Source organism: Gallus gallus, chromosome 19 (assembly GCF_016699485.2).
Source record: "Gallus gallus isolate bGalGal1 chromosome 19, bGalGal1.mat.broiler.GRCg7b, whole genome shotgun sequence".
In the NCBI taxonomy this organism is placed as follows: Eukaryota; Metazoa; Chordata; class Aves; order Galliformes; family Phasianidae; genus Gallus; species Gallus gallus.
In genome coordinates, this window is record NC_052550.1 from 7,514,342 (window position 1) to 7,534,433 (window position 20,092).

A 20,092-nucleotide genomic window follows, 5' to 3' on the forward strand; every position below is an offset into this window, starting at 1 on the left:
GGATGGGGCAGATCTCATGGCTTCACCCCAACCCCACAGCCTCTGTTTCCTGACCCGGCAAAGCAATCCTTCCCTATTTGAGTCGTGAGCTATTGGAGAAAGCATTTGAAACGATGATGCTCGTGTGATGGCAATAACGACATCAGGCTCTCGTACGTAACTCGATTTTATTTATTTATTTAGATGCCCTTTCTTTAAGAGGGAATTTGCTGCTATTTTCTGGGCGTCGGGCCCAATTTTCGCTTCTTGCTGCCTGCATCGCATCCTGGAGGCTGCGCCCAGAGGTGGAGACTGAGTGTGGGAGCACCTCCAGGCCGGGCAGCACAGAGCCTCCCCCCACCCCACCAACCCCATCACCCCCCACCACCACCCCAAATGAAAGCACTGGGCATCCCGGACCAGGGGCTGCGTGGTCCTTCCCCAGGCTGGGCACTGTGTCTGGGTGCAGAGTGACGACAAGTTTGGATGCTTCTGTTTTGCTTCCAGGCGAGGAACGAATGAGGGGAGTTTTTGCCGAGTGTCAGAGCCTTATGAGTCAGGGAAGTCCATTAACATTTACCAAAACCTGAATGAGAAATGGAATTTTTCATTAGACAAAGAGGTGCTGCGTCACTTTGCTGGGTTTGGGGGGAAGATCTCCAAAGAACGAAGCTTTATTTTTAGGAGACATCTGCACGCCAGGCTGCAGGAGGCTGCAGTTCTGTGCACGTTGGCACGGGCCCTGCATGCTGTTGGGTCACCTGGAGGTGCTGCCCATGGTCAGCATGACACGGCCGTGACACCCCGTGTGTCCCCACGTCACACCAGAGCCAGCACTGAGCTGCAGCGTTGGAGCTGCCCTGTGACACGCGGGGGGAGCTTTCTGCACCACGCTCTCAGAGCTGTTCTCTTCCAGCGCTCCTTGCTCAAAAATGCACTCCTGGCATCGCGTGGAAGCACAGCTGTATGGATGGAGCGCAGGAGTTGAGGTGGAAGCACCAGTTGGAGGCAGCTCCGCCAGCATGCTGCAGCATTCTCCTGCTGCTGCCTCTCCGGGCAGCCTCTCCCTGTCCCTCTCCCTGTCCCTCTCCCCGTCCCTGTCCCTGCCCAGGGAGCGTGGGGACACCACACCACGACGCTTCTCCCTCTGCCTTGCTCTGTGCCACGTGTTGCTCCATCCCCTGGTGCAGGCATTGCTGCAGGGGGCACAGGTAGGGCTGAGCGCTCAGCACGTGGCACAGCACCTCCCGGGCACGGCCGTGGGGCACGGCGACAACGCGGTCCCCCGCAGCCGGGTCAGCTCCATCCCCAGCCCACAGCTGTGGGGACGCAGCACGGCGGGGACGCGGCTCCTTGTGATGCGCCGCGACCTTCCTTCTCTCGAGGGGCTCGGGGGACAGAGAGCGCTGCAACCGGGAGCCGGGGGAGTCGGTGAGGGCTCTGAGCCCCCCGGGGCCGTGCAGGAGAAGGGGCAGTGACCGGATGGCCACGCCGGCGTCCGGGTCCGGCCGCAGCCCTCATTCCTCCGCTGCCGGTGCCGCTTTGTTGCTAGCTGGTGACATCACCCAGAGCCCACCCCCTGCCTCCCAGCCGTCGCTCCGTCTCGCTCACTCCTTCGCAGGCAGAGCCGGCGGGATCGGGGCTGTGCGAGCGCCGGGGCGAGCGGCAGCAGCATGCGTGCGGCGGCCGAGGCTGAGGGCACGAGAAGCACGTAGGAGCCCGGCGGAGCCCGTGCCCACCGCCACCACCGTCGTGGCCTCCTCGCTTCTCCGGGGACGCCGGGACAGCCGCATGCATGACACTCCGAAAAGGAGAGAAAACGACCATAAGTATCCAGGAGCACATGGCTATCGACGTCTGCCCCGGCCCCATCAAACCCATCAAGCAGATCTCCGACTACTTCCCCCGCTTCCCCCGCGGGCTCCCCGCTGCCGTCGGCCGCAGCGGTGCGTTGCGTCCTGCGGTCAGTCAGCCCTCGGTCGGCCCCACCGAGACGCCCCGCGAGGACGACGAGGATGTGGACCAGCTCTTTGGGGCGTACGGCACCACGCCCGCCCCGCCGCCAGCCAAGTGCCCCCCGGCCGAGGAGGCGGTGGACCCGGAGGGCTACGAGTCCGACGACTGCAGTGAGTCGCCAAGTCGGCGCGGGGAGTTTGCGGGGTGCGGGTCTGCGGGTCGGTCCCCGTCTCGCTGCCCTTCCCGGGTGCCGACTGCCTGTCGTGGCATCGCGCTGCAGCGCTGGCAAACCCTGTGCTGTCACCGCGGTGCTGCCCCTTGGGGGTCGGGGGGAGGCGGCCCTGGGAGCATCCCTGCCGCAGCCAGGCTGGGCGCTGGACCCAAACTGGGGAAGTCTCCCGAGTGCCACCAGTTGCTGCGTTTGCCGGTGCGGCCGCTTCCCTGCCTCGGCCCCGCTCGGCTCCTCGCCCTCCCCGGTGGCTGCTGGCTGGGCTTGGACCCTTCGCTTCATCCCCGAGGGGTGCTCAGCCAGTGATGGGCATCGCCCACCTGGGAACGGCTCCCACCGGGAATCGCTGCCCTCAACCTCCGCAAACTCCGCTCACCGTTCCTCACCCACTGACACAGCTCTGCACCACAGGGGCCGGGGGTTTCCGAGCCCGGCTGCAGCAGATGCAGGTGTTTGCAGCTCGGTTTAACCCCTCCCCACCCAAAATGTCCTTCCCGCCCGGCTCCGTGCAGCTTGCAGGCTGCAGAGCAGCTGCTGTCTGGCTCTGCCAGCCGCGGCGGTTGGGGTAGCATCACTGCCCTCCAGCTCAGATACAAACCAAGGTCTCCACTCAGCCCAGCCCTTAGGAGCCAGATCCTGCCCGGGGCTGAGCACAAAGTTTGCAGCCCGGAGGTGATGGGGGAAGCAGGCAGTGCTGCTGAGCGGTGCAGCGTGCCCATCCACAGGGAAGGGACAGGCTGAGCTCCCACCGAGCAGAGCTGTTTACGGCCCCGTGCCAGGCAGGCGCTGGCTTTTCCTGTGCCAAATGTTCCAGCCCCACCTGGGCATCTCTCCCAGCACTGGGTGGCTGCCAGTTGGGTCCTGAGCACTGCCCCAGGCAGTGAGCTGCTGTGCCCTGCACTGCCTGCGGCCAGGGGATGCCGGGCTGCGGGTGTGAGCCCCACGCAGGCACTGCCTCCTTCCCAGCCCAGCACTGGGGTCGTGTCACCCTATGAGGAGGAAGAGGAGGAGGAGAGCAGCTACGTGCCCAGGGAGCTATTCCCCACTAAGCCACGTTTGTCCCAGCCAGGCAGTTAGCAGCGACTTTAACCGGATTTGGGTTATTTGCTGTTCTAATTATCAGATCGCCTTGGCTCGTGCTGGCAATAGGGATGGGGGCAGCCGGGCTGTAGGGCAGAGGTGTGCATGGGAGCTGGCGTGCTCGGGGCCACGTCGCTTCCACCAACACCCATGGGTGCTGCCATCCATGCGCTGGAAGCCGTGGGCTGTGTGCCAGGTGCCGGCACTGGGAGCAACGTTCCCTGCAGTGTAACAGGTGTCAGCCACACTGCTGGGCTCCTTGGCCAGATGTGCTGGGTCCTCCCCTGGCATGGCAGGCTCTCAACCGAGGCACAGAGCAGGGTGGCCCCGGCTGCTATGGGGACACAAAAGTATGGGGTGAGCCTATCCCTCCTCTGGGGTCAGCAGCCATCCACAAAGCCAGCCGAGGGTTTGCTGGCCCTGTTACACCGCCAGGGAGCTGGGTGGGGATTTGTGCTCAGCTGGGCTGGGGAGTGTCTTGCAGTCCCCCACATCCTCAGTGGGTGATTCAGGGCTGCATTAGTCACCTGCACTGCGCATTCCCCGGGAGACCATCCCAGTGTGGATGGCAGTGGTATGGTCCCCATCCCTGGTGGGGGTGTGGGGATGGCATTGCTGGGGCTTGGACAGCACCCATGGGCCACCCACTGCAGTGCCCAGGTGACACCTCTGTGGGTGTCTTGAGCGCTCACATCTCCATCTTGGCCTCCGCTTTGGTGCAGCCAGGCTGGGATGCACCAAGTATCATTCTTTAGGGATGCTTCAGACATCATCCCAAGGGATGCTCCCTGCATCACTCCATAGAGATGCTCCCTCCCAGTGCAGCCCCACAGAGGTGTCGGGTTTGTCCCATCTCCCTCTGGGTGTCCCTTCCTGAGCACAGAAGCCACAGTGCTGGGAGGATCTGAGCTGCCTCTGGCTGGGGAGATGCAGCATTTATCCAGGTTTTCCTACACATGTTCCTGCCTGGTCTTACCTCCACAGCTCCAATCCATGGCCGCCGTCCCTCCCCATCCCTTTGCCCATCCACCGGCTGCCAGCCATGGCTCCCACCCCATGGAAGCGATGGGGCTCAGTGTGCAGCTTGTGGCTGGGATCGGGGCACTGGGGTTATTTAGGAAGGCTCTTCTTTATTGCAAAGTTATAATTAGGGAGGCAGAGTGATAATGTGGATATTAATTACTGGCTGCTTAAGGATGGGCAGGATAATGACGGTGTTGTGGAGTGCCCGGCAGACGGGGGGAGCGTGGAAGGGAGACGTGCATTGTGGGGATGGGGATATTTACTTCTGATCACAACTCCTTTGCATATTTATAACCTTTAAATCATCTTTTCAATCTGGAGAAGGGCAAAAGAAGTACGGGGTTCTGCTCAGCAAACCGAACCAACCCCCTCCTGGCTCAGCCCAAACGGCACCGTGTGCGGTGTCGGTGTCATCCGCAGCATGGGGACGAGTGGGGCTCTGGTCAGCATCCTTCCTCCAAGGAAAGGCCAGTGCCAGCACCAGGGGCTTCCCGCATCTTTCATCTCTGTATTTAACACTGAGAGCAATTTATTTGCTGGGGTTTTTTTTGTTTTTTTTTTTTTTTGGGGGGGGGGGGGAGGTGTTATTAATTGCAATACTGTATTTCATTAAAGGGAGAGAGAGGGAGAGATTTGAAGGCCATCTCCAAATTGAAACTGCTGAAAGTCTAATTGCTGCTGACATCAGGGACCATTTAGTGCTGTAAAACATAATTGCATCTCTGAACTGTTCTGAGCAGATAAGTGTTCCTCTGAACACTCCTCCTGGAGAAGACAGAGGAGCTGATGAGCATCCATCAAACAGCTCCAGGAAGGAGCAGCTCCCTGCGCCGGAGCGTGCCAGGGATGAAGAAATATGGATTGCTGTCCATTTGGGGGGAAAAACCCACCCCGTCAAGTGGGCTGTTGGCCAGGGATGAACCCAGAGGCTGTCAGAACCCCCCGGCCGTGGTGATCCATGGCTGCCCGGCTTGGAAATGGCACAGATCCTTTCTGTTCTTCCTGCGGAGTCATTTGCTGACATTTTGCACGGGGCTGTAAGCGCACAGAATCACTCGCTGCCTTTCAGGACCTTTAAAGCGATCTCCGTGGCGGGAGGAAATGAAAGCAATGGAAGAACGGGGACCAATTTTTTATAGCACGTTAAAAACTACCCGGTTTGAAGGTTACTGAACCTGCGCCTTCTGTAAGGGAGCCCTAATCCACACAATCCCCTGCCGTCTCTTTACCGCTCCGCTCTGATCTCCCTGGCACAAAAATCCATGAGCAGATTATCTTGGGAGCACCGGCGCTGATAAGCAGAGGGACTTAAGGCCTTTGGACTTCTTTTTAATTAGTCCTGTAGTGGGTTTTTGCACTTTTTTCGCTGGGCTTCCTAATGGCAGCGGCGATGCGGAGGGTTCCTCGGTTTTGGAAGGGAAAATGTCATTGCTGCCTCCCTCTGTGAGCTGTGCCCATGTTTCTGTGCTGCTCTGCGGCCACCCGTGCCCAAAGGTCCGTGATGGAAGATGCCACGTTCCATGCAAGCCAGATGTGGTTCTCTTTCTAGCGCCATTGGTGGCACCTTCCCATCCAGCTCTCCCACTTCATGGCCAGGAAGGAGGGTCGGAACCTGCTAATGAGTTCACAGCTCCTAATGGTTATTTTATCACTGGAGCAGAATAATCGTAATAATAACCGTACCTCCTGCCTGCTGTCTGGTGAGTGCTGAGCTGCCTTTGTAATGCCTGACAAAGGCATTTATTTACATTATTTTTTTATTTGCGGTCCGTGTGATAAGAGGGCAGCATTCAGAAATAGCCCAGCAGAGTTAAATATGTCTGCTAACAGTGTTTCTTGTCTAATTGCTGCCCTTTTCTTTTTTAGGCACTTGCTCCCCTAATTAAAAGCACAATCCACTTCCATCTCAGCTGCGAGGATGGCTGGGAGGGGGAAAGCAATAACCACAATAACAGCAATGAAAGCAAAAAAAAAGCAGACAGCTCGGTTTCTTGGGAATCAAAACTCACTTGCTCCTGTACCACCAATGCCCATCCTGCAGTATGAAGCCACAAGCATGCATCTGCTGCAGCGCTGCATGGCTGCACTGAGGGGACAGGAGCTCCATTGGGATTTCCTGACCAAACCCAGTTTCCACGCCAAGCCTTTAATTTGTTTTATCAATTGCCAAAGCCAGCCGTCTGAGCCTCTTTCTGTGATCAGTAACAGAGTGTGCTGGGGCTGGGTGAAGGGCAGGTGGGAGTGGAGAGGCTGTGAGAGTGGAGGGTTCATCTTCCATAAGCAAAAGGCTGGGTTTGTGAAGTTTGACTTTGGCATAAGCCTGTGGTTTCGGTGGTGATGTTTTGGGTTGTTCGGATAGGTCGGGTGGTTGGGATGGTGATGGTTTGGGTGGTTCGATGGCTCGTTGGTTTGGGTGGTGATGGTGTGGGTGGATGGGGTGGTTTGATGGATTGGGTGGTGATGGTTTGATGGTTTGGGTGTTTGAGTAGTTTGGATGGTGGTGGTTTGGATTAATCGGATGGTTTGGGTGGTGATGGTTTGGATGCCAGTAGTTTGGATAGTGTGGGTGTTTTGAGTGATGATGGTTTGGGTAGATTGAATGGTTTGGGTGGATTGAATGGTTTGGGTGGATTGGATGGTTTGAGTGGGTTGGATGGTTTGAGTGGAGTGATTGATTGGGTGGTGATGGTTTGGATTAATTGGATGGACTGGGTGGATTGATGGTTTGGGTGGTAACATTTTGGATGGCAATAGTTTGGGTGGTTTGGTTGATTCAGGTGGTGATGATTTGATGGTTTGGGTGGGAGTATCTCTTGGGCTGAACCCCTGGGGGACTCAGGAGTTGTTGTGAGTTCAGCCCTGCCCTGCGTCCCTGCCATCTTCCTGAGCCCTGTGGGCGAACCCCACTGATTTATGACTTACCTGAACTGGCAGCTAACGTGCCATGAAATTACTCCAGAGCAAAGGAGGTGCATTACTCTGGCAGAAACCCCTCTGAATATTTGCTTTCCTTTGAAGGAAAAATATTTGCTCAGGAGCTGTGATTTCTGTTTGCTAGCAAGCAAACCTGTAGCTCGTGTGCGGCCGGGCTGGAAGATGGCTGTGAAATTGCAGCACAGAGCTTTCGGTCCCCTGCATGGCCACCACCCCTGCAGAGCTGCTCTGCAGAGGCTTTGCATTGGGAAGAAAACCCCCCAATTTCCTGCCACACGCTTTGTGCAATTTACCTCCTGGGCAGCGAGCCCTGCCTTGGTGTTAAGCAAAATTGCTCTGTTTTTTTTAGTGGTTGTTTGTTTGTTTTGGGGGGGGATGCAGGGAGGTAGGTTGCCCTGGCTTTTTCATTGCTTCCGTTGGTGTGACTTGGTCTATACAAAGGGAAAGAATTTCTCCAATCCGTTTAACTCCTGCTGCTGAGGTCCATGATTGCCCTCCTGCTCCTTCCCCTTGGACCCATGCACTGCTGCAGCCAGGTTGCCGATGCTGTAAGGGAACACCGCTCTGTTTGAAAGCAGTTCTTTCATCTTAATCATAAAAGTATTTCCATTCTCACTGAGCTTAACGTACAGTTTGGAACTGGGAGCAGATCCCCTTGGCAGCTCATTTATTTCAAGGTGTCAGCATGCAAATACGCATGAGGGGCGTAGCGGCAGTGCTGTAGGATGGAGCATGTGTCCGCATGGTGACTTGGCCACGCTGCCCACGTCTTCCCAGGAATGGGGAAAAGCCCCCCAAGAGCCCCTCTGCTTTGTCCCAGTGCTCGCTGGATGATGCTCTGTGTTCCTCCAGCACTTTCACCCACTCCTTTTGCACTTGTTGGGCGAGAAGCCAGGTCTTACTGGACCCCTCTGGTGAATAACGCCCCACGTCTCTCTCACAGCTGCTCTGGGGACACTGGATTTCAGCTTGCTCTATGACCAAGAGAACAACGCCCTGCACTGCACCATCAACAAGGCCAAGGTATGTTGTCTCGGCACCGGGTGAGTGAGGAGCAGTGCTGCGGTGGGCATTATGGGGCCATCAGAGCCCTGCTGAAAGCACGAGGCCCTTCCCCATGCCCACATCCCTTCCGGCCCCAACTCCATCCCATACCCACATCTTCCTCCAGCTCCATCCCATGCTTACGTCCCCTCCATCCCAGCCCCATCCCAACGCCTCGCTGGCTGCAGCTATTTATGGCTTTTTTAGCAAAGCTCCCAACCCGATGTTGTTATTGACTTAACGCTGTGACCGGCTGTCAGTTTATAAATGGCTCTTTTAAATGCTGCTAATCACTGCCACAAAGTGCTCTGCCTCAGCTCCTTTGCCGTCTGCATGATTGAAGCAATTAGGGGTTGGTTTTTGGTTGTGTTGGGATTTTTTTTTTTTTTTTGGTTTGGTGTGGGTTGTTTTTGGTTCTGTTGGGTTTTGGGTTGGGTTTTTCTTTTGCAACTTTCAGAGCAGAGCATCCAGCAGAGGTCCTGACTGTGCGTGGAGCTTCGGGGCGCTGCTCTGCTCCTGGCTTTCACCCAGCCCTGGGGCCAGGAGGGACCCCTCCCCATGGTGTTGGGAAGGGCTGGGGCTGCTGGGCCACGATCCCCTTCCATGCCCCGAGTTTCCCTGTGTGCACTCAGGAGCTGACCCTGCACACAGCATCGCCCCGCTCGTGGGGCGGGACGCCCCCCCGCCACGCTGACATTCAAGCGTTGCAGCCCTGTTCATTTCCATTCTGCTCTCATTCTCCCATTTTTCTCTTTTATTTACATCGCCATCTGCTCGCTCTCATTTCATCTCTCGCCTGGGGAAAGCTGCCAAAACTTGACTACAAAAAGGTAAGGGCCAGGACCCCGGCGGGCCGCGCCGGGCAGGAGCTGCAGAGCTGTAGGGTGGTGCCGGGACACGCATTGCCCTGGGCTGGGCTGTGCTGTGCTGCTCCAGCATTTGTCTTCCTCCTTCAGACCACCGCCCCCCAGACAGCCTTCTCTCTTCCTTTCCATCCTCCTGCTTCTCTGGTTTAATTCCCAGCAGTTTCACATCAGCCGCTGTCCCTCCTGAGTCCCTTATTGCTGTGGAGGGGGTTTGTGGGCTCTTGAAGGCACTAACCTGGGTTAAACCCAACGAACTGCAGCCCAACGCCCCTTTCCTGCTCTGTCAGGGCTTCCAGGGGTTGCCCTGATGGGGCTCTTTGTGCCTCAGTTTCCCTAACAGGGTGCAGGGATATCTGCCTTGCCATTAAATCCTATCGATAATCCCTCAGCTCTCTCAGAGCGATTTGATGGCCTTCCATGCAGTGAGGATGATGGCATTGTCACCCCTGGGGTCCTCACGTTACTCCCAGCATCTCACAGAGCTGGACGTGACATTGGGACCCATTTTGCAGGCTCCTGTCACCCCATCCTCCATAGCACATCTGTTAAAAAAGCCTTTAATAGCCTCCTCAGAAGGTAATTTAATTGAACTGAATGGATGGGTGAATTACGGGGCTGCCTTCTCTCTCTCCATCCATTTTCATGGGAATTCACTTGCTCGCTTTATGATTTCATTTGCCATGCAGCATCCGGGCAGGTGGGACATGGAGCCTGCGGGCAGCACCCGCTTCTCTCTGCTGTGAATGAGCACTGAGCCCCAGTTTAGGTGCTGAGCCCCAAATCAGCTCAGAGCCCACGGTGGGGCTGCCCCCCAGTGCCACGAGTGCCCATGGAGCTCCGTTCTCCGTGTGCTCCCCACGGCAGTGCTGGAGAGGTGACCCGAGCTGCGGTGCTGTCGAGGCAGAGCCATGCAGCCTGCATTTGCTGGTGATATTTTTATCCTGCTGGCTCTGGGTGAGAAGCCAAATCCTCTTTGCTGGGCATCGTTTGGCTGCAGGGCAGAGCCCTCCCCGAGGTCAGCACGTGGTGCCTGAGGCTCCAGGCTCGGCAAGTTGCGGATGGAGCCCAGCTGGGGCTGGAAGTGCTGTCCCACGCACCTGGAGCATGCAGCCATTTACACATCTCCTTGCTTTGACCCACCCCTGCTTGTGCTCTCATCCCACACAGCTGTCGGGGCACAGCTCTGCCAGCTGCAGCCATGGAACAGCCCCGCATGGCTCCCACACAGCCTGGGGGTGTTTCTGTGGCTGTGATTCCCTCCTGGGAACAGCAGCTCTGTTTGTTGGGTTCCTGCATTGCTTCCCTTCCCTGTGGAAGTGGCTTCATGCAGGTTTGGGGCGTCGCTCTGCCATCACTTTCAGCCCCATGGTTGTTTGGAAGCCACACGCAGAACCCATCACCAATGGGCACTGTGAGCACAGCCCGGTGACAGTGCCATGGCTGTGCCATGCTGAGGGCAGGGAGCAGCAGCACAGCCACAGACAGGACTGGGGTTGTGAGCTGCTCTAACCCTGCTCATCACTCTCCCCCCCAGGGCCTGAAGCCAATGGATCACAATGGTTTGGCCGACCCCTATGTCAAGCTGCACTTGCTTCCCGGGGCCAGCAAGGTGAGACTCACTCACTTCTCCCTCCCTCCCCATCACTTTCCCCTATGGAGGCAATGAGGGTTTCCCCTCTGGGAGCTGGGAACAAACCGGCTCTGCTTTGCTTTGGTTTTGCCTTTCTTCTTTTGCATGTTGGGCCCCTGCAGGCATTCAAGGCCAGGCTGGATGTGGCTCTGGGCAGCCCGGGCTGGAGGTTGGCGACCCTGCACATAGCAGGGGGTTGGAACTGACGGTCATTGTGGTCCTTTTCCACTGAGGCCATTCTATGATCCTATGATTCCACGATTCTGTGATAATGACGCGTGGTGTCACTCATAAGGGAAATATTTCCATCTCCCGAAGTTCAGTGCTTGCTGGAGAGAAGAGTAATTAAAGATATTGATGTGTAGTGAGAGCGCGGTGTAACTGATGGGGATGCGGAATTTAAATGCTAAATGTATGTGTGATGAATATTAATTACGCTCTCAGTTTACCACCAAAGGAAAGACCTTTGGGGAGGAGGTGTGTTTACTCGTTACGGTTCAGCCGAATTAATTCAGAGCGTTCAGGGCAGCAGAGGGAGTTTTTAACCACGTTCTGAGTTCCGCGGGAAATAGGAGAGCTGTCAGCGCTTCCATTGCGCACCGCTCCCCTTCTTGTAGGCACACAGCTTAGGGGGGCTGGGCAGCACTGGGGCTGTGCAGAGGGGGGAGGGCGCACACACCAGGGCTGAGCCGTGCCCCACTGTCAGCCCTCCAACTCCAGGCTGAAGGCTCAGGGTCTGTTCTCCTCTCCCCCACCCCCAAAGTGGGGGTCTCCCGCTTGTGGCTGCGCCTGCGGAGCTGCAGTGCTGGGAAGCGTTCCCCCCGCTAACAGAACGCATTAGAAGGAAGTTATTTACAGTTCTTATTTTGAGTCAGCCAGGGCTGGGAGCCGTGCTGGAAGCGGGAATGCAAAGTACCAGCCAGAACTGCAAATTGGTCCTTTTTAATGAACCTGAAAAAACGTTGGGTTTTTTTTTGTTATTTTTTTTTCCCACCCCCCCTCTCTCTCCTGCTGTACCGATGCAATCCCTGCTCTCGCTGCCTCCAAGGCTCTGCTGCTGGGCTCCAGCAGGGGGGATGCAGGGCTGGGTGCTTCGGGAGGGGACGGGGGGCTCCCCGTGGAGCTGCTCGGCTCCCACTCACCTCCATTGCTTTTCCAGGCAAATAAGCTGAGGACCAAAACGCTGCGCAACACTCTGAACCCCACCTGGAATGAGACCCTCACCTACTATGGCATCACCGACGAGGACATGATCCGCAAAACGCTGCGGTAGGGCCTTGGGGACCCCCGGCACCTCCTCCTGCACCACCCACCATTCCTCTTTGGAACCACGGGGCCCACCTTTTGGGAGGGAGCAGTGAATCCGTTGGCAATAAGAGACGTGTGTTCGGATGTATTTCTCATCATCTCTGGTTGAGGTTTGGTCATCGCACGGCATCGCGGCGCTGGGAGAGCATCCCCGTGCAGTCTGATGGGGATCCGTGTGCTGTCATATCCCGGCCCCATCCCATCGTGGATCCATCCTGCAGCCAAAACCCGGCCCTGCTGCTCCAAAGCTGCCCCCGGAGCTGATGGTTTCCCCCATGCCCGCAGCGCAGCCTCGCTGGGGGAGCAGAGCCCACCTGTTGTCACAGTGTGTGTGCAGATGAGGGATTCAGCGCCGCGGGTTATTATTTCACATGGAAAATATTAGTCATGCTGAAAGTGCCGCAGGCTCGCCGGGCTGGAAAGCCTCTGGTTTATTATTATTAGTGGTGGGGATTTTTTTTTTCCACTGCGGGCTTTGAAGTTTGCAGCCTCTCGGGCGTGGAAATCGGTTTGGGGGGAGATGTGTGCTGAGATATGTGCTGAAATGCAGCAGGGAGCCCAAAGCCCCGACCCGCACCTTGCAGTGCTGATGCAGGGATGCTGTGCAGGGATGCTGTGCCCGGTGCTGTGCTGTCCCTTCCTGCAGGCTCCTGTGGTCACAGCTCCGCCCCGGGATGGTTTTTTTTGTACCAGGAGGATGGAGAGAAGCGGTGGAGCTTTTGCTTTGCCTGGAAGTGGCTCTGGAGAAGGACAACATTAGGGTAGAAGAAGCATCCTGGCCAGTGCTGCTGCCCTGCGTGGGCTGCCCCTCTGCTGAAACAAAGCTTTGGGCTCCCGTGGCTCCGTTCTTAGCCTTGCATGGAGGAGCCAGCACCCAAAACTCGGGTGCTTTTCATTTCCCCAATAGCCGTTTCCCATCCTCCTGTTTCTTCTTCCCCACCTTCACGGCAGAAGGTATTGGTGAACATTTTCTTTATCCTGAGGCACGCTCAGATGAGACACAGCTCCTTACAAACAAGGAACGAGGTAGAAAGTGCAGCTTTTGCTGTAACTCCTCTCTGGGATTTCCTGCTTTGTGGAGGAGGAGATGTTTGGGCAGGCAGAAGGTGCACATTGCAGCTCCCAATGGATGTGGAGGCAGATGTGTCCGGGTGGCAGCGCTGATGGGATGGGGCCGATGGGCTCCGGGCACTTTGGTGCTGGAGCTGCAGAGGGGCAGAGCTGTGACTGTGGAATCCCTTCCATGGAAATACAACAGCGTGGATCAAAGCACCGCAGTCTTTGCCTCCCAGCTGCCCACAGAGCACGGGGCTCCAGGGCTGGAAAAGGGCTCTCAATGCTCCCTGCCCAGCTGGGCTGCTCCTGGCTGGGAGCCCAGCACCAAACGTGGCCCCGCGGGGCAGCAGGGAAATACAAGTGATGAGCAAGCAGCATTTTGTTAATGAAGCAGCCCCCTCAAACTCCCCCGTCCTTCGGGTTTCAGGAAGTGCAGCAGGTGGGAGGATCTTGAAAGGTCTCATCCATTCATCGAGCAAAGTCCCCATGTCCAGTCCCAGCCCGAGCAGTGGGGGCTGCCTGCTCTATGGGGCCGGGGGGGGCATGCAGGGGTCAGCAGGGCTGCGGGCGTGGGAAACCAACAGGGACATCAATGTGGACAGAATATGATCGCTTACGTTAAAATAATCCCGTGTAACAGGCAATAAATAGATCACATTGGTAATAAATACCAGAGCTGGCCGGGGACGGGATCTGATTATTCACATCTAGATGTATTGGCAGAGCGATGCATTATTCATGTGCTACTCAGCGTGCCCGTGAATGCCAGGAATTCTTTGTTTAATCATGTGTTTGACAAACATCATGACTCATTACATATATTATTCAGAAAATAGTATTTGATCAGGTCCGAGAGGCACAGCGCAGCTCTTTGGGCCATCGGGGTCCCAGGCTGCTCTGTGCTGGAGCTGTGCAGGCATTGCACTGCTGTGGTTCGTGTGCTGCGGGGCCGTTGGGATGGAGCCCAGCAATGAAACCTCAGTTTGTTCCAGGGAGAGCTGGGCAGCCCCGGGTCGCTGTCTCTTCCCATGTTCTTTATGACACGTAGGCATCATCCACGTCCTGCACATCCGCTGAGAGCTATCCAAGTTGCTATAGGGACCGCACGGGATCTTAGAGACAGGCGCAGCATCTCCATCATCCGCTGCCTGCTCTGTGAGTGCAGAAAAGGGTGAGGGGCCCCAGATGAGTTCCTCACTGACCTCATCCTCCCCTTTCTGCACCACCAATGAGGCTGGAGCCGCTCCTCATGCGGGCCGACGCCGTGAGTCAGCAGTGGGGCGGCCGGAGCTGCAGTGAGTCAGGGCCGGAGCAGTGGGAGGGCAGCGAGCGGGGATGCTGGTGGGCATCCAATGCCCCATCACAGTGCTCCCACAGCCCGGAGCCCCCGCTGGGAGGTGTCAAAGCACGAGGAAGCGGGTTGTGCTGAAGGGAGAGGCGTGAGGGGGTGATGTTCCCGTTCAAGGGCTCACGCAGGGAGCGAGGGCGGCTGCTGGATTCGCTGTTTGTCATAGAGCTGATTTTCTAACCCAGGGCATACGAATCCTATCGCAATGATTCCTTGTAATAAAATTCAAGCTGGTGTAATTGCATTATGCCCATTTCCAAGGGCTGGGCTGGGTTCGGAGCTGCACTGATCTGACTCACATTTCAGCACTGAGTGGGCAAAGCACTGCCAGCCCAACATGGTTCAAGGGAGAGGATCCGGGGCTGGCAGAGCAGCAGGCTGCCCTGGCTCCTCCAGGTGCTCTGGGCAGGCAGCCAGGAGGGCACGGGGCAGGGAAATGTGTTACTCACATTGTCAGAAGGTAAAATCTGCATTGGCCTGGTGTAAGAGCAGAGCTGGCTCTGCACTCAGCGCTCCCTCCCCACACACACGGGTGGTTGCCTCTTGTCTGGAGTTACTGCTGCTCCGCTGCTGGTTTGGACTTCTGAAGGAAAGAGAGAAGGAAGGGGAATAAGAAACAGTGTGCCTGCATTGCAGATTCTCTTTGAGGATTCGGCTGTTGCAGTGGGGTGTTTTTCTCCATGAGTATCTGTGGTAATGCTGCATTTGTCAATGGTTTTCTGGAGAGTGCTTTCTCCATGGTAAAAGCCCTTGGCCTTCTTTCCCAACCCCTCTCCCTCTGCCTGTTCCCCTGGCCCGGTGCTCCTTGTGCTCCATCCCTCGCAGCACCTCTCCAGCTCCTTGTCCTCTGGTGGTCAAACTGCCAGTGGATGAACCACCCATCCATAGTGAAACCACCCATGGATAAACAGCCCACACATAAACCTTCCATGGAGAAACCATCCCTGAAGAAACCAACCATGGAGAAACCACTCGTGGATAAACTACCCATTGATAACCCACCCATGGATAAACCATCCGTGGGGAGATCCTCCACCCACAGATAAACCACGGTGTGCCATTTGTTCCACCGATGTGGGATTGAAGAGCACTATTTATCTGTAATTAAGTTTCCCTCCCCCAAATAGCTCCCATTTACCAAAAGCTGTTAAGGCCAAGAGCAGTCCTGCTGGCAGAGGTGAGAGTTGGACAGCAAGAGGTAAATGTGCAGTGAAAGGATGGGAAGCTCATAGGAACATCTAAAAAAGGGGGAAAAGGAGAGACTGGAAGAGAAAGGAAGGGAAGCATTGGTGGGAGAGGAGGCAGAGGGACCCCCAGTGATGTCCCCAGCAGAAGGGACAAGGAGATAGCTGTGCCCTACTCATGCTGCCCTGTGCTCCTCCCAGGATCTCTGTCTGCGACGAGGACAAGTTCCGCCACAACGAGTTCATCGGGGAGACACGGATCCCTCTGAAGAAGCTGAAGCCCAACCAGACCAAAAACTTCAGTATCTGCCTGGAGAAGCAGCTGCCGGTGAGTGGTGGGGGTCACACCGATGTCCCAATGGGGCTGCGTGACACCAAAAGCGCATTTCAAACAGCACTGGGGGTGGTTTTGACCTCGGTGCGCGCGCATGGAGAGGGCGAGCAGCCCCAGACTGGGCACATTCCCTCCCCAGATAGACAAAACAGAGGACAAGTCGCTGGAGGAGCGCGGCCGGATCCTCATCTCCCTCAAGTACAGCTCACAGAAGCAGGGCCTGCTGGTGGGCATCATCCGCTGTGCCCACCTAGCTGCCATGGATGCCAATGGATACTCCGACCCCTACGTCAAGACGTGAGTGATGCTGGCAGTGCACCCCACCCTGCCCCTCCCCAGAGTGGAAATTAAGTGATCTCATTAAGGGATGTAACTCACACCCATCCCTCACCCCCCGTCCCTGTCCCCCGTGCTCTGACCCGAAATTCAGCACTTACAGGGATGGCGTTTGTTGGGATGATGCTACCGAGATAAAATGCAGCCTGTGGGAGTTCAGTGATGGAGTTTGTTGGCAGAGTGCTTCCAGATTCTTTAATTGCTGTTCAGGAGTGGAGACATTTATATAAAAACCCACCCCTTCTTTTCTGAACGCTCACAGGAACAGCTCAATCCCTGAAGCAAAAGAATGAGTCCTCATTTGTGGTGGTATTTTGGACGCTGCCATGCACGTCGCAGGCAGTAGATCGTGTCTGCAGGGCTGGAAGCTGAGCAGGCAGACAAGCCGTGTTTCTCAGTGCAAGCCCTGATTTTTTAATGATGAGGAAAAGATGGGAAGCGGTGCTTGCATGGGAACGGAGCCGGGGCACAGCCATGGGGAGGATGCTCCTGCTGCCTGCTGGCCCTGCGGCTGCGTGCTGATGTGCTGAGCCGTTTCCTTGCAGTTATTTGAAACCAGATGAGGACAAGAAGTCAAAGCATAAGACAGCAGTGAAGAAGAAGACGCTGAACCCCGAATTTAATGAGGTGGGTCTGTGGTTCTCACCCAATGGGCTTTTCTCAGTGCTGTGAGTGAAAGGGAAGAATAAACCAACTTGGTCACTGTGGGAAGGGGTGGAGATGAGCTCTGTGGGCACTGGGCTCTGTGTGGGTTTGGACTGAGCACTCGTGGTCTCCCTGCAGGAGTTCTGCTATGAGATAAAGCACGGCGACCTGGCCAAAAAGACCTTAGAAGTCACTGTGTGGGACTACGACATTGGGAAATCAAATGACTTCATAGGTGAGTGGGGCCCCTTGGAGCACCCAATGTCTGACAGCTGTCGTGGAGAACAAACATTCCTTGTTTTTCTCTCCTTTCTCAATTTCTTCCCTGGCTTTTCTCCCAGTGGAGAAGAGGTCCCAACTCTTCCCCCTCACCTCCCTTTTCCTTCTCTTTGTGCTCCCGCTGCCCCTGTGCCGTGCTGCTCTCTGCTTTACCCCCCTTGCACCTCCCGTCCCTCTGTCCCAGCTGCTTCTATCACGCTTCGATTCTTCCACTTGCCTTTCTCCATCTGAGGTTTCTCTCCTTTTCCCACTGCCTTTTGCTCTCCTCACGCTCATTTTTTTTAATCTCCATCTCATATGCCTACTCCTTTTTCACCTGCTGCCCTTCTCCATCCTCCCGCTTTGTGCTCCATCCCCACGTGCCTTCCTGCTGCGTTTCTGCTCTGCTTTCCTCCCCTTGTGCACCTGAGCCTCCTCTCCCCGACCCGAGCAGGCAGCAGCAGCAGCTCAGCCCCCCCTCCTCACTTCCAGATTATTTTTCCTGGAAAAAAACAAACAAACAAACCAAGAATCCAATTGAACAGGGAGGTTTCGTTTGTCTCTGTTGGATGTCTGGGCTTCAAAGTACCACCGAAGCGATGCTGTTAGCAGCTGCGGTGATGTGTTGCTAACAGGAGCCTGATACTTCTGCTGTCACAACTGCAAATGGGACCTGCGAGTGGGGGCCGTGGGGAGGGCTGGCATGGCTGTGTCCTGCTGTGCCCCAGCATGTCCCGTTGCACACCCACATCTCCTCTCTGTCTCTCTCAAGGTGGAGTCGTGCTGGGGATCAACGCCAAAGGCGAGCGGCTGAAGCACTGGTTTGACTGCCTGAAGAACAAGGACAAGAAAATCGAGCGCTGGCACACGCTGACAAACGAGCTGCCAGGGGCTGTCCTCAGCGACTGAGCACCCGGCACTGCTGGGGCTCACAGGGCTGCAGGGCACAGCTCTGTGCCGGAGAGGGGAGCGCTGCCCAGGGAGCAAAGCGGAGGCCACGCGCTCTGCTCAATGGATCCCATCCCCTGCAGCTTTTCCAGAACGCCTTGTGCGCCTTACACACACCCACAGGCATGCACACGCATGCACACACACACACACATGCACGCGTGCACAACCACGTGCTTGCACACACGTGCACACACACGCACTCGGCACACACCTGCATGCACACAGGTCCGACTCCTCTCCCAGACTCGTCGCCGTACTGACTTACCTTCTCGCTGCCTTGCAATTCAGTGGCAAAAATGAATGCATCAGTCTTGTGTATCTACTGCGAGCAAAAGGCGTCACTAAAACATGGGACTATTTTACCGAGGCCGCCGTGCCCCGTCCATGGTGGTTTGTCAGTCTTTGTGGTTTGGGCCTAAACAGTCTTTTATGCATTTAAAGCTCCTCTGTTGGAACGGTTGTGTTCTCTGGTAACGTGGGAAGGCTGTTTGCTTTTCTTCCAGACAGTTTGTGCTCTCTGACAACGCAGCTGGGCCTCCCTGGGATCTGCCACGAGGAATAAAGCAGGAACCTCTCCTGCTCCCTTCTGCTCTCCCTGCAAACCCTTCCCCAGAGCCTCCCAGCACACAGAGCCCAACGGGGCGCCGGCGGGTGAGAACTCTGCCAAATGCTGCACCTTGCCAGGAATATCAGAAGCCTTTAAACCACAGTTCCTTTGGAAGAGCTGCTGTCCCGTCCGGTCTCGATCTCTTCCCTACAGCTTCAGATCCGTGTAGCCGTGTGCGCGTGGGTGTCGACGACTTCCTTTCTGAAAGCAATCCGACCTCTGGAAACCTCTGTTGACTTTTCCAAGTTGCGATAGCGTTACACCATGTTTGATATTGGGGCTGGGAGGGGGGAAAATGTTCATAGGGTCTTTTTTAATAACTTCATATTTGTAATGCGTTCTACAGATATGCATGGGTTATACTGGGATGCCAGCAGCGTGCCCATGAGGATGCTCCTGGTGCTGCCGGGGCTGATTTTGGGGTGCAGGAGCTCATGCGAAGTGGCCGTCAAGAAGTGATGGGATGGAGCACATCCTGCTGTGGCACGTGGGGTTCCTCACTTTGTACCGAAGCCTTTTCTAAGCGGACTGTCCGTGCATCCCAGCTGCATGCAGAGCGGTGGTCGTCGCGCCCGCCTTGTGACATGTTTGATACCGATGTTTTGCTACCATGTGAAGGCTGCAGAAATCGTCCTTACCTGCATCCTAAGGGAATTTTGTATTTCAGCATTATCTCTCTCTCTCTGTGTACTTTTTGTCAGATTTGTTAATATTTATAACGAGAACCCAAAATAAAAAGGGGAAAAAAGGAAAAAAAAGAGGTACAGCTTAGGAGTCTCGCCTTGGCCATACCACCTAATGCTTCTAAACCACTGCAAGGGGATCATTCTGCACTGCCCGCTCCTTTCTGCTGGGCAGATCCCCAAAGGGCTGAGAGCTTTGCACAGGGACTGCCAGGGTGAGGGATTAGGCAAGGGAGGATTAGATACCAAATCTGAGTTCCCATTAAGGTTGCATCGCTCAGAGGCGCTGCATCAGCAGAAGGCCATTGGGGATGAGCCCTGCAAGGCCCTGTGCTGCACTCAGGCCCTGTTCTGCATGAATTGTTCCATTGCAGGCGCTGTGAAGGGGCAGACATATCACCCTGGCCCTGTCCACACTATATATAGAGAGAGCTATAAATGTACGGCTTTATGTTTTTGTAGTAGTGGATATATACTTACGTATTTGTACTGTCTATTTGTACTCTATATCAAACACAGTGTGGTTATATCAACAGTATACAGCGTGTTTATCGCATGGCTTTACAGGCAGCCCCAGCCTGGGGCTCTGGCTATGGCCAATGGGGTTCCCACCACCACCATCACCCCGTATTGTGCCCACG

At 55.9% G+C, this 20,092-nt stretch overlaps 1 protein-coding gene across 2 annotated transcripts; it reads left to right on the forward strand.

Annotated features, from left to right (window-relative positions):
* Positions 1 to 1,588: 1,588 nt before the first annotated feature.
* Positions 1,589 to 19,526, forward strand: DOC2B (double C2 domain beta). Of its 2 annotated transcripts, XM_004946708.5 has the most exons (10): positions 1,589 to 2,105; positions 8,145 to 8,224; positions 9,052 to 9,075; positions 10,646 to 10,720; positions 11,901 to 12,010; positions 15,839 to 15,965; positions 16,111 to 16,268; positions 16,853 to 16,934; positions 17,091 to 17,187; positions 17,983 to 19,526. In XM_004946708.5, the coding sequence occupies exons 1-10, from the start codon at positions 1,775 to 1,777 to the stop codon at positions 18,117 to 18,119; spliced, it is 1,221 nt and encodes a 406-aa protein (XP_004946765.1). In that variant the 5' UTR covers positions 1,589 to 1,774; the 3' UTR covers positions 18,120 to 19,526. The 2 variants fall into 2 exon arrangements, with proteins under 2 accessions (XP_004946765.1, XP_415868.2); XM_415868.7 differs by lacking the exon at positions 9,052 to 9,075.
* Positions 19,527 to 20,092: the final 566 nt, after the last annotated feature.

Bases quoted from the DNA above. Each gene is read 5' to 3' on its own strand.
- DOC2B (XM_004946708.5), top strand. From the start codon at position 1,775: ATGACACTCCGAAAAGGAGAGAAAACGACCATAAGTATCCAGGAGCAC. The intron at 2,106-8,144 runs GTGAGTCGCCAA...TCTCTCTCACAG, and splicing joins CTACGAGTCCGACGACTGCA to CTGCTCTGGGGACACTGGAT. The intron at 16,269-16,852 runs GTGAGTGATGCT...GTTTCCTTGCAG, and splicing joins TCCGACCCCTACGTCAAGAC to TTATTTGAAACCAGATGAGG.